General features: G+C 47.4%; 1 protein-coding gene across 5 annotated transcripts in view; it reads left to right on the forward strand.

Annotated features, from left to right (window-relative positions):
- Positions 1-12,624, forward strand: part of SMARCC1 (SWI/SNF related BAF chromatin remodeling complex subunit C1) — an 845,345-nt gene that overhangs the window by 530,838 nt on the left and 301,883 nt on the right. For all 5 annotated transcript variants that reach the window (XM_069210868.1, XM_069210871.1, XM_069210870.1 and 2 more), the window contains exons 20-21: positions 869-1,127; positions 2,396-2,566. In XM_069210868.1, the coding sequence (XP_069066969.1) occupies positions 869-1,127; positions 2,396-2,566 (430 nt within the window). The remainder of the gene's footprint in view (positions 1-868; positions 1,128-2,395; positions 2,567-12,624) is intronic.

Below are 12,624 nucleotides of genomic sequence, written 5' to 3' on the forward strand. Positions count from 1 at the left end.
GTTAGTATTTGTGTTACCATAATAAAGTACCTTTATTTTTGTAACACTGTGTGGTTCTTTCATGTGTGTAAGTGCTGTGTGACTACAGTGGTATTGTAAAATTGTGCATGTCTCTTAGATAAGTCTTGGCTTCTCATCCACAGCTACCTCTAGAGACCCCTGGCTTCCTAGACGCTGCCTACACTTCACTAATAGGGGGATACCTGGACCTGGTATAAGGTGATAACACCAACTGTGCTCACCACCAACCAGGTCATCTTCCTACACTGGTGAATTCTCTGTTTGACCGCAGATTCCTCTCTGGCCCTCCTTCTTTCACATTCTGTGATCTGGACTTACTCTGTCTAAAGCAGTCCTAATCTAGATATCATCACACTAGTGATGCCAGTCTTCCAGTTGGCTTTAGTAGCAGCTGATGTCAGCGCTCATGTGTGGCGCTTATATGCAGCTCTGCTTGTCACATCTAAGTGGAATGACAACACGGAGTCACAACGCCACTTACTGGCACACAGGAGTACTGCTTGAAAGATTCCAGGTCCAGTCTGTTGCTTAGGGAATATTATCAAGGGTCTGAAGCTGCAGTTACACTACCCACCAGAATCATTATCAAAGGTATGTAACTTGTTCAGTATGTTAATAAACTGATTTTCTCAGCAAGGAAGTGGAACGTGGGGCACTCGAAAGGGGTGGATGGTGCAGGGCCACTTGCGTAGACAGCTGCCGTGTTGCAAAGTATGTTTTTCTTTACTATATTGACATTTATTTCTTGTTGATCCTTATGCCATTTATTGTGACAGTCAGGCAGCAGCCCTTGAAAGCACAGAGTAGCTTATTGAACTAACACTAATCCTCGTCCTCTTCCCTTTAGGCACTTGAAATGTACAAGGATGACTGGAATAAGGTGTCTGAGCATGTGGGAAGCCGCACTCAGGACGAGTGCATCCTGCACTTTCTCAGGCTTCCTATCGAAGACCCCTACCTTGAGAATTCGGACTCTTCACTCGGCCCTCTTGCTTATCAGCCTGTGCCATTCAGTCAGTCTGGGAATCCGGTCATGAGCACAGTTGCCTTCTTGGCATCTGTGGTTGATCCCCGGGTGGCGTCGGCAGCTGCCAAAGCAGCTCTAGGTATGATCTGCCATGTTGTACTCACTCCTGTCACTAAGGATTCTTGTTCATTTGTCCTTTTACTGTTACCACTTGTGTAGTTTTAAGGTTGTTTCCATCAATAAATTCAGTAGCGCTTTGCATTTTTAGCTGTTTACAGTCTAAATCAGCATGATGATCCAAAATTCTTTTAACTGTTATCAGAATGACTATGGCGAGCAAATGAAGATTGCAATACCCGTGTCTGCTTGTGTCCCTGCTTGTTGTCACTGTAGATACCTCCTGCTCCTGGTCTATAACTCTCTATGCTCCCACATCAGCTGTCATAGCCCTTGTTCATTTCTTTACATCCACTTCTGCTATGCCCTTATAACCGTTTCAGTGAAAAGCTTCCATGTGTTAGTGTGTAACTTCTGCGTCAATCTTTTTTCATGACTGTTGTTTTTTAGACCAAATGTGTGGTGGCATAGGGTGAGTTTCTTGATTATTCGTTCATATTTCTGATGGCCATTTAATCAACCAACTCTGCAGGTTACACTATAGTTTCATTGTATTCAGTGACACAATGAAAACCAACATTTGTTTGAGGGTGCGTTCAACAACTAGTACATTGAAGGGCATAGGATACATAGCCCAGTGCCTATTCAGTGGAAGCTGAGAACAATTTTGAATGGGCGGGTGTAAGGAAATGCCTCCTTGGAACTGTAAATTTTACAGACTTTGGGGATAATTGTTTGTTTGGTGTGTGGAGAAACATTGAAGCCTCAGTGGTGGTTTTGTGGAGCATAGTGGCTAAGGACATATGAGTAAGGAAATACTATGTTCCTTTAATGAAACTGTTGGGGACTTTGGAACAGGGCTGAGATGGTGCATGGAAAGAATAGATAGACTTCTTTAAAAAGATGGGCTGCTACAAGTGTGAGTTGTCTGAGAGATTTTTTTAATGTATTGGAGCTGAAAAAAAATGATTGGAGCAGGGGATACAGAAACGTTTATTTTCAGTTTGGGGATATAGCACTGGTTTTCCATGACCAGATTTGGATAAAGAACTGGTAGGAAACTTTTTTAAGGTTAATTTAACTGCAGTGAGTGATGCTAACAATGCAGCACAATATAGTTGATTTTATGGGGTAAAGGCTAAAAGCATTTCCAACTCAAAACTCTGAATGTGGGTTGAGCCCAATATAATCGACATAAGTCGCTTATATAAGTGCCATAAGTGATATGCCAGGGCTAGAATATTTGTTGTAAGAGGTGAAATTACTGAAAAGTTTTTTTTGCCTTGTCAGAGGAGTTCTCCCGTGTTCGTGAGGAAGTACCCCTGGAACTTGTCGAAGCACACGTCAAAAAAGTGCAGGAGGCCGCAAAAGTCTTTGGAAAAGTGGATCCCTCATATGGCTTGGAGAGCAGCTGCATTGCTGGGACTGGGGCAGATGAAATGGAAAAGCTAGAAAAACCAGGTACGGCAAAGTTCATTTTAACCATTGTATGCAAAGCCTACCAGACTGTAAAACTGTCTGATTGTGAAGGACCTATTGTGACCTTACCAAACAGTGCTTACCTTTTTTTTTTTTTATTTTTTTTTTAGCTTTGTTACTCTCATTTGCTTGCTTCTTATTCAGTAGCTTACCTTGTCCAACTTCTTTGTCCCTTCCCTAGCACATGATCTCTTACATTGTTTTCTTAACTAATCTCTTTCAGGGAAGTACTTGTTTGCCCAGTCACTCCATTTAACATGTGTTTTCTTGCTTTCTCCCTCTTATGCTCTTCTCCAAGTTGCATTCTGTGATGTGCTGTTGCCTGTGTGCTCCTCACTGTGCTTAGTGTTGCTCTTGCTTTGTGATTCTCCATTGCCCCATGTTCTCATCCTTATGTGCAACTCCCATAACATCCTCCCCCCCTCCCCCCTCCCCCCTTTTAGCCTTTTTAGGTCTAGCCTTGAGACTGTGGACACCGTGGCCAGATCATGTGCTCCTCTGCATCATCACAACACAGTGCCTGCTTGAGCCCTTCCTGTGCTCTATGGGTTGCTCAGACTAATTTGCTGTTTTTGCAGCAACTTGTGCGACCCCCCCCCCACCCCCCCACCACCACCACCACACACACACACACACACACACACACACACACACACTCACAATGGCTCCCGTCTGTTTTTGAGCAGGTGATGTATAGGTCTTTGGGTGAGCATACTCTTTACTTTCCTAAGTAGCTCTTTTCTCCTATGCAGGGATTATGGACATCAGCAATGGCAAAGCCAGATTTCCCCCTGGTATATGGGTAAGTCACCCCTATGGCAGGCCTGTCTAGTCCTATGCCAGAGTGCAACATATTTTGTGGACAGAACATGTAACTTTACATGTTTATGCAGTGAAAACATTGAATTGTCGTTTTTACTGTGGAAAAGCCTGGTCGCCCAGTTGACAAGTGCAGATTTGCATGCTGATCCTTGGCTGTGCGAAATCTGGAATGGTGTGGCCAGTGGGCCATCCAGCATGTCCAACAAACTGACGAGAACGGACGCCAGAGTGCCTTTTGGCAACATTTATGGCTCTGTGATGTCACATTTGAGAGATACTGGAGCTGACTTTGAGCCATTCTGCCACCTGCTGGCAGAGGAGAGAAATCCTCTGGATCCATTGTGGTAACTGTGAAAGATTTATGAGGAGCTGAGCTTGCAGGTGGAATATTCCCTTTAAGACCATTTCCAAAAGGAAATATTTTATTTTCCTATGGCAAGGATGAAACCCTATCTGTGGTTTTCATATTGCTTGACAAATCTGAGTTAGTACATCTGAGACTGTTGTGCACAAAATAAAGCAGAACGTTGACCACTCAGTCTAAAGCAGTAAGTTGTTCATGGGAAGATGCTGTCTTGTGTTTAGCCTTGGCGTGTAGCATCTTGCCCTCTTGCCACTTAGGGATCCTCTGGTTTCCATATTTTTTCTTTCCTGCAGTTAATAGTCAACCCATCCTCTGGGGATCCCAGATGCACTTCGATGACACTCCTGGGCTTGGTGAGCACAGTGCAACTTTGTGTGTTTGGTCAGGGTCCTTAGTGCTGCATGGCAGCAGTTGGTGGCGGGTTGAAGACTTTGGGCTGCCAACTTACTCCAGCAAGCTTCTCCGCTTTTGTGTCTGTAGGAAGCTGGCCTGGTGTGTGGTGAGCACCTATGGTGTTATCACCTTATACCAGGTCCAGGTATCCCGTATTAGTGAAGTGTAGGCAATGTCTAGGAAGCCAGGCCTCTCTAGAGGTAGCTGTGGATGAGCAGCCAAGACTTATCTAGGAGACGTGCAAAGCTATGCAATACCACTATGGTCACACAGCACTCTCACACTTGAAAGAACCACACAGTGTTAGAAAAATAAAGGTACTTTAATATAGTAACAGAAATGCTAGAATACTGCATAGGCAACCCCCCAACTGGAGGTGAGTAAACATACTATTATATATGCATTAGCAATCAGTAAATAGCATAAAAGCAATAAGCATTGGTAAAAGCAATAACAAATAGTGAGGAACCTAGGGGAGGGCCAAACCACATTCTAAAAATGTGTAATGTCAAAAGCAGTCCCACGCCCACGAAAGTGGAATCAGTACAAGGGAGGTGGAGGAACTAGGAACCCCATGTGGTGAGTACCAGAGTGACCCCCAGTGACCAGGAAAGCAGAGGTAAGTACCTGTTTTTTCCCCGAAGCTAACAGGAGGGTTTTGGAAAAGGATTATGCAAGACCCAACCAAGACTAGAAGAACTCAAAGGTGGATCCTGACGGAAGAGGACCTACAATGGAAAGAGCCCATGTCCGGTTCTTGATGGAGTGTGCGGTTGTGGCAGGAGCCACTTCTCACCCTTCTGTGGATGCAGGACCAGGTCGACGGTGGATGAAGAAGGTCAGTAGTGCAGCACAGAAGATGAAGAGAAGTCCCAGAAGTGAAACAAGTGATGGACAAAGTCTGCGGTAGAGATGCAGTCGGTTAGTGTGCTGGAAAACCACCAACAAGCCTTGGCAAATGCGAGAGATGGAGAAGAAGGTTTGCAAGGCTAAAGAGGACCAGCAAGGTCCAGGAAACTTGACCCGAGGAGGGGAGTCTGGGGGGACGCTCAACAGCTGGGAGAGTCACAAGAAGAGGAGGCAGCCCACACAGGCAATCCACTGGCAGCAGGCACAGGAGACACAGTGAGACCCGCTCAGCACACCTGAAGAGGAGTCCCACTTCGCTGGAGCGACAGGCAGGAGACAGTGCTTTGCTGAAAAGAGTGCAAGAGGCCGGGGCTACCTGGAGCCTGAAGATCCCTTGGAGGAGGTACAAACAAGCACTAGTAGCTGCAAGAGTCACAGTGCACAGGGGTACTGTCCTGCAAGGAGAGGCAAGGGCTTACCATCTCCTAAGTTGGAAAGCAGGTAGAGAGGACCCAAGGGGACTACTTCAGACCACCAACTGTGATGCAGGCTTCACACAGTTCTGGAGGAGAGCAGATCCACACAGCCAGTGGTTGTTGCAGTTGGTGCCTGCAGATGCAGGGGAGTGACTCCTTCACTCCAAGGGAGATTCCTTCTTGCTTCTTGTGCAGGCTGAAGACTTGCCACCCTCAGAAGGATGCACAACTGGGAAAATATTGCAGTTGCTGGAAGGAGCCTGGGAAAGAATGTTGCAGAGCGGAGTTGTTGCTGAAGTTGCAGAATGTTGGTTCCTAGAGGATCCAATTGCAGTCCCAGTGGCCAGAAGATGAAGTAAACAATGCAGAGGAGTCCTACAAGAATATTGCACATCAGATGTGAGGACCCACCCAAGAAGAAAGACCCTAAATAGCCCAGGAAGGGGAATTGGTCACCTAGCAGGGTGACCACCTATCAGGAGGGGGCTATGAGGTCCCCTTACCTGACTTGGCCACTCAGATGCTCCCAGGGACCTCTGCTCATTGTAGATTCAAGATGGCAGAATCAAGTGTTCACCTGGAGGAGATCTGGGTACCACCCCTGGGGTGGTGAGGGAGAGGGGAGTGATCACTCCCCTCTCCTTTGTCCAGTTTTGCACCAGAGCAGGGACTGATCGTCCCTGGACTGGTGCAAACCTGTTCATGCAATGAGGGCACCAAATGTGCCTTTCAAAGCATACCAGTGGCTTGGGGAGGCTCACTCTCCCAAGCCATGTAACACCTATTTCTAAGGGAGAGAGGGTGTTACCTCCCTCTGCCACAGGAAATCCTTTGTTCTGCCTTCCTCTGCCTGAGCTAGTCAAGCAGCAGGGGGACAGAAACTTGTCTGAGGGGTGGCAGCAGCGCCGGCTGCCCGTAAAACCCCAAAAGGCTGATAGGAGCAATGCTGGGGGTCCTCCAAGGAGCCCTCATAGTGCATGGAATCATACAACCAGTACTGGCAACAGTATTGGAGTATGATTATGACATGTTTGATACCAAACATGCCCAGGTTCGGAGTTACCATTATGTAGCTGGACACAAGTAGTTACCTGTGTCCAGTACATTGGTAAAATTGCTTCCCTGCACTTAAGTCCAGTGTAGTGGAGCTGGAGTCCGTAGGGGCAACTCTGCTCATGCATGTGTGCCCTCACACACAGGTACTTGCAACCTGCCCTATTTTCTTAGCGGCCATCACATCTACAAAGTGAGTTAGTGAACTTAAAGCCTTAAGCATAAAACATCTTTTCTCTTCCTTCTTTCCTGACAAATTGGTGTTGGGAACTAGGACTGCCTTCCTGCCAGAAGTGGTCACCTCATTTTTACGTAGGTCAATCTATCACTCTTCTCACGTGTTATCCCCGTCCATATCATACTAAAGAGAAAAAAGACTACACCGTCTCAACCCCAAAAGAGAATTAATCTTTTACGTGGATAAAAAATTTGAAATTTGATAGAGACTTCTAGCTGCAGATTCCTCACCTTAGAATTTCCTGGTTTCCGCTTGGAATCTATGCGTGCCATCTGTTGGCCTCGTTGGGATCCGTGTGACATAGTCATTGGAGCCGTCTGTGACATCATGGTCGCCCATAAAGCCACCACCCAGGTGCACGTACATCAGTTCTTTTCCTTCTGCGTCGTTAAAGTGCAAATCCGGAATAGAGCTACCCTCTATTTTGTCATGACTTTTTTTATATTATTATTTTTTTTTTTTTATACTTTTTGTCTTGAGATTCTTGTTGTCTGTGCGAAGGATGACATCTGGGAAGACTGGGTTCAAGCCGTGTGGTGCCTGCCACTGTGCTGTGTCAGTGACGGACTCAACCATAAGTTATGCATCTGGTGTTTGGACCACGACTCAAAGTCGTGTTCTGACTGCTGGGGTATGCCTCCGAAAGCTTTGGGAGCAGGCCGAGAAGCTCATGGCGGACCAGCAGTCGACATTGGCTGCCGCGACTCCTCAGAGGTCACAGTCCCGGTCGAGGAGGTGGTCCTGGGACTGTTCCAGGATCCCCAAGTCCTCTTCGTCCCACTCAAGGTCGTCCGGGCACTCGGGGAAAAGGCACAAGAACACGTCCAAGCAGACTTTAACTTCACTTTTCTTGTCGACTGACGAGGCGAGTCTGGAATGTAGACGTTCCAGGCACGGTTCTGCGGAGCTGTTGCCAGGGCAGACTTCGAGCCTCCACCCTCTTTACAGGAGCCAGAGCAACCCCGGCTCAACTCAGAATTTTATGAGGCCATGCATTTTGTATTTGAGTGGGTGGACCCTGCCGGCGCGCCTTCGAGCCCTGCGGGGTCAGCAAGGGACCCATGAGTTCCACGCTGGTGCCTTCGACCTTGGATCCGATATCAGATCCGGAATGACAGAGTCCCCACAGTCTGCCTCCTCCTCCTCCTCATCATCATTTAACTTTATTTCGGTAAGTAAGAAAACATACCATAAAAGTACAGTACAAACAATAACAGTTGAATAATAAAAGACGCGAACAAAACATGCACAGTAGAGAATTAAAAAATACAAGAGGGTTAAAATCCAACCAAAGTATCAAGAATGAGTCTCTTAACAATAAGGGGGTCCCCTCAGCAAGGGGCCACTTCCCAGGATCAATATATACTCAATAATATAGTAGAAAAATAACTTTGTGCTAGGAGGAGAAATGCAAAATTGGTCATCACGAGTGAGTAGATATGCATAAATAAGTATAAAAATTGACTACCCTGTATTTTTCTTTAAAATAACTAATCTAAGGCGCCAGATTGCTTCGAGAAATTTTGCCACTGGAAAAACTACTTGGACAGATTTGAAAATTTTCTCAGCATGAAGATGAGACCTGACACCAATAGATTTACAAAGCGGGATAATCCAAAGGGCCTCCTCCTCCTCCCAACATAGACGCTCCCCATGTCACCGGCGCCCACCTGTGGCGCGAACCCCATTCTAATACCAGATGATCCAAAGCCAGACCGGTATCACACAACTTCAATTCTGGCTCCAACGGCACCAGCAGGTGCCAGATCATTGCCTGATTCTTTCTATGATCTGCCAGACATTGGTGAGGAATGGGAGGGGTCTCTGGACCCTCTGTAGTCTCAGTGGAAGCAAATTGACTGGTATGAGGAGTTAGGAAAGGCCATTGGAATGTAAACTTCCCCAGATACTGGCATGCTCTCACCTCCTATGGTGGCTATGGAGGAGGGAGAATGCTCCCTGCTATGGTGGTGCGTAGGGCAGCTGAGGGTCCTGGACCTAGATCTGCCTACAGTGCCTGTCAGGACTAACCTCTTGTAGGAATATGACTCCTTGTTGCAGTTACCTCCCCACTTTTTGCCTGATATTGATGCTGACTTGACTGAGTGTGTGCTGGGACCCTGCTAACTAGGCCCCAGCACCAGTATTCTTTAACTAAAAATGTACCATTGTCTTCAAAATTGGCTCACCCTTGGCACACAGAAGTCCCTTGTAAAAGGTACCAGTGATACCAAGGGCCCTGTGACCAGGGAAGGTCCCCAAGGGCTTCAGCATGTGTTGTGCCACCCTAAGGGACCCCTCACCCAACACATGCACACTGCCTTTGCAGATTGTGTATTGGTGGGGAGAAAAAAAGGCAAAGTCGACATGGCATCCCCCTCAGGGTGCCATGCACGCAAAACCCTGCCTGTGGCATAGGTAAATCACCCTTCTAGCACGCCTTAAAGCCCTAAGGCAGGGTGCACTATACTACAGATGAGAGCATAGCTGCATGAGCAATATGCCCCTACAGTGTCTAAGTCTACTCTTAGACATTGTAAGTACAGTGTGGTCATATTAAGTATATGGTAAGGGAGTCAAAACAAACTCCAAAGTTCCATAATAGCTACACTGAATTCTGGGAAGTTTGGTATCGAACTTCTCAGAATAATAAACCCACACTGATTTTAGTGTTGGATTTATTAAAAAATGCATACAGAGGGCATCTTAGAAATGCCCCTTGTATTTTACCCAATTCGTCATTCAAGACTGAGTGGTCTGTGCCAGCCTGCCACTGAGAGACGAGTTTCTGATGCCCCGGGGTGAGAGCCTTTGTGCTCTCTGGGGCCAGAAACAAAGCCTGCACTGGGTGGAGGTGCTTCCATTTTCCCCCTTCAGGAACTGTAACACCTGGCAGTGGGCCTCAAAAGCTCAGACCTGGTGTTACAATGCCCCCATGGTACTCCATCCAGTGGAGATGCCTGCCCCCTGGACGAGCCACCACTTTTGGCGGCAAGTCCGGAGGGATACTGAGAGAACCCCCTCAGCCAGGTCCACCCCTAAGGTGACCAGAACTGAAGTGACCCCCTCCTTGAGAAATCCTCCATCTTGCTCTGGAGGATTAGGACCAGTAGGGATAGGTAGGTGCTCCCCTCCCCAGAGGGATTGGGCACAAGGAGGCGTGTAGCCACCCTCAGGGACAGTAGCCATTGACTACTGCCCTCTACCCCTAACACACCCCTAAATTTAGTATTTAGGGTTGACCCTCAACCCAGCTCTTCAGATTCCTGACGACCTACAAAGAAGGACTGCCTAGCTATAAAAAAAAACCCGCAGAGAAGAAGGAAGATGACAACTGCTTTGACCTCCGTCCTACCGGACTGTCACCTGCTTCAGAGAAACTGCACCAGCGACACCTCCTGTGGTCCCAGCGACCTCTGTCGACTCCGAGGACTGCCTTGCAACTAAAAAGGAACAAGAGCTCCCGTGGACAGCGGACCTGTCCAACCAAGAAAGAAGAAACCATCTTTAAAGGGACTCTCACCTCACTCCAGAAGCGTGAGTCCCCACCACTCTGCACCTGACGCCCCTGGCCCGTGTCCAGACAAACCAGCGACCCAGAGAGGACTCTCACATGTCCACCCTTGGCTGACCTCTCTGCACCCCCACGACGACACCTGCAGAGGGAATCCCGAGGACCCCCCTGACCGCGACTGCCCGGGATGAAGATAACCAACACCTGGTGAAGCTCTGTAACCGCAGCCCCCAGGCCCGTGAGAAACCGACCACCAGTGCAGCAGTGATAAGCAGATGGCCCTTAACCTTGCCCAATCGGAGGCTGGCCTAAGAAGCCCCCCAGTGCCCTGCCTGCAGCATCTGAGTGACCCCTCCCCCCCGGTCCCTCCTTTGAATCCTATTGAAAATCTGATTCCCTGTTTGCCCACTGCACCCGGCTTCCCCTGTGCCGCTGAGGGTGTGTTTTTTGTGCCTACTTGGGGACCCCAGTGTTCTACTAAACCCCTCTGGTCTGCCCTCCAAGGACACGGGTACTTACCTGCCAGCAGACCGGAACCGGAACACCCCTTGTTTCCATAAGCGCACATGTTATTTTGGCTCCTCTTTGACCTCTGCACCTGACTGGCCCTGTGTTGCTGGTATGGGTGTTTGGGGTTGACTTGCACCCTCAACCGTGAGCTACCTATGCCCTGGAGACTGAACTTGTAAGTGCTTTACTTACCGTAATAACTAAATTGTACTGACCTCCCCCAGGAACTGTTGAAAATTGTACTGTCCACTTTTAAAATAGCTTATTGCCATTTTATGAAAAACTGTGTACATTACTGTTTTGGTTCAAAGTCTTAAGTATTACTATGCAAAGTACCTTACATTTAGTGTACTTACCTGCAATCTGAATTTTGTGGTTCTAAAAATGAATTAACAAAATAATATTTTTCTATATAAAAACCTATTTGCTGAAGTTTAGTCTTTGAGTCTGTATTCCCATTTATTGCCTGTCTATGTACAACAAATGCTGAACACTACCCTCTGATAAGCCTACTGCTCGAAAACACTACCACAAATAGACCATTATCTATTTTTGCCACTATCAACCTTTAAGGGGAACCCTTGCACTCTGTGCACACTCTCTCCCACTTTGAGGTAGTATATACAGAGCCAACTTCTTACCCAAAGGCTCTCTCCCTTGGTGATCAGGATCTCATCTGTTGGTGGTAGAACTAGTGAGTGAGTTCACCAGCAGTCAGTAGGTTTACAGGGGGCACCTCTATGGTGTCCTCTGGCTGCATGTATTAATAAATCTACCAGTGGAATTAGGGTTTAATACGTGACATTTGATACCAAACATCCCTATTTTCAGTGCAGCCATCATGTAGTTGGGAAACTCATAGTGACCAGTGTCTAGCAAATGTATTTAAAATGGCTTCACTGTTCACATACTATGTCTGAGAATCGACAAAAGACATAGCAGGGGCATATCTGCTCTTGCAGACATGCGCACACATTTAAAGCACCCTGCGCAGGCTGTAAGGCATGCTGTAGGAGTGACTTAGAAATATTACTTGCAATGCTTAAGGGAGATGGTACACAGACTGTGTGCCTTGTCATGTTTTCACATTTAGGGATCACCTTGTCACTCAACCTTTGATGGCAGTCTGCTTGAGTTTGGTGCTGGGTCACTTAGAGTGGCATAAGTTGTGCTGCAACTTTCAGGGACCCTCTGCAGTGTCTAGGCCCTAGGTTACAAGAGATACCACTTTCTAGGGACTTAAAAGAGGTGCTACAGGGCCTGGTCACTTAGGGATCAAGTGCCCAGGTGTCTTGTTCTGAGGAAGAAACACTGGCATTGGAGACCTGGCTGGGAGGAACCCAGTGCACCTCAGTCAAAGTTGCATCATAAACTAGGAAAAAGTGGTGGGGTACTGCAAACAGAACCCAGCTTCCTACAACCTCCATTTGCACGCTCCACAGATTCTTCCGATCCCAGGTAACTCCAAAAAGACAGTAACCCAGGCTCTTATCACTAGCCGCCTTGACTACGGCAAAGCTGTCTACGCCTGTATCTCCAACCAACTCCTCAAAGGATTTCAGATAATACAGAATGCTGCAGCCACACTCATCTAGGACCTCCTCAAACAGACCCCATCACCCCTCAACTCAGAAACCTCCACTGGCTCCCATCCAGAAAAGGTGGCAATTCAAGATTGTCATGCATACCTACAAAGCTCTGCATGATCAAGGACTGGCCTACATCAATCATCAACTGAACTTCTGACCCGCAAGACAACCGCTCTCCACCTCACTAGCCCATGCACACACTCCTTGCATACGTCACACCCGCAGCTTGGGT

Source organism: Pleurodeles waltl, chromosome 10 (genome assembly GCF_031143425.1).
Source record: "Pleurodeles waltl isolate 20211129_DDA chromosome 10, aPleWal1.hap1.20221129, whole genome shotgun sequence".
Classification (NCBI taxonomy): Eukaryota; Metazoa; Chordata; class Amphibia; order Caudata; family Salamandridae; genus Pleurodeles; species Pleurodeles waltl.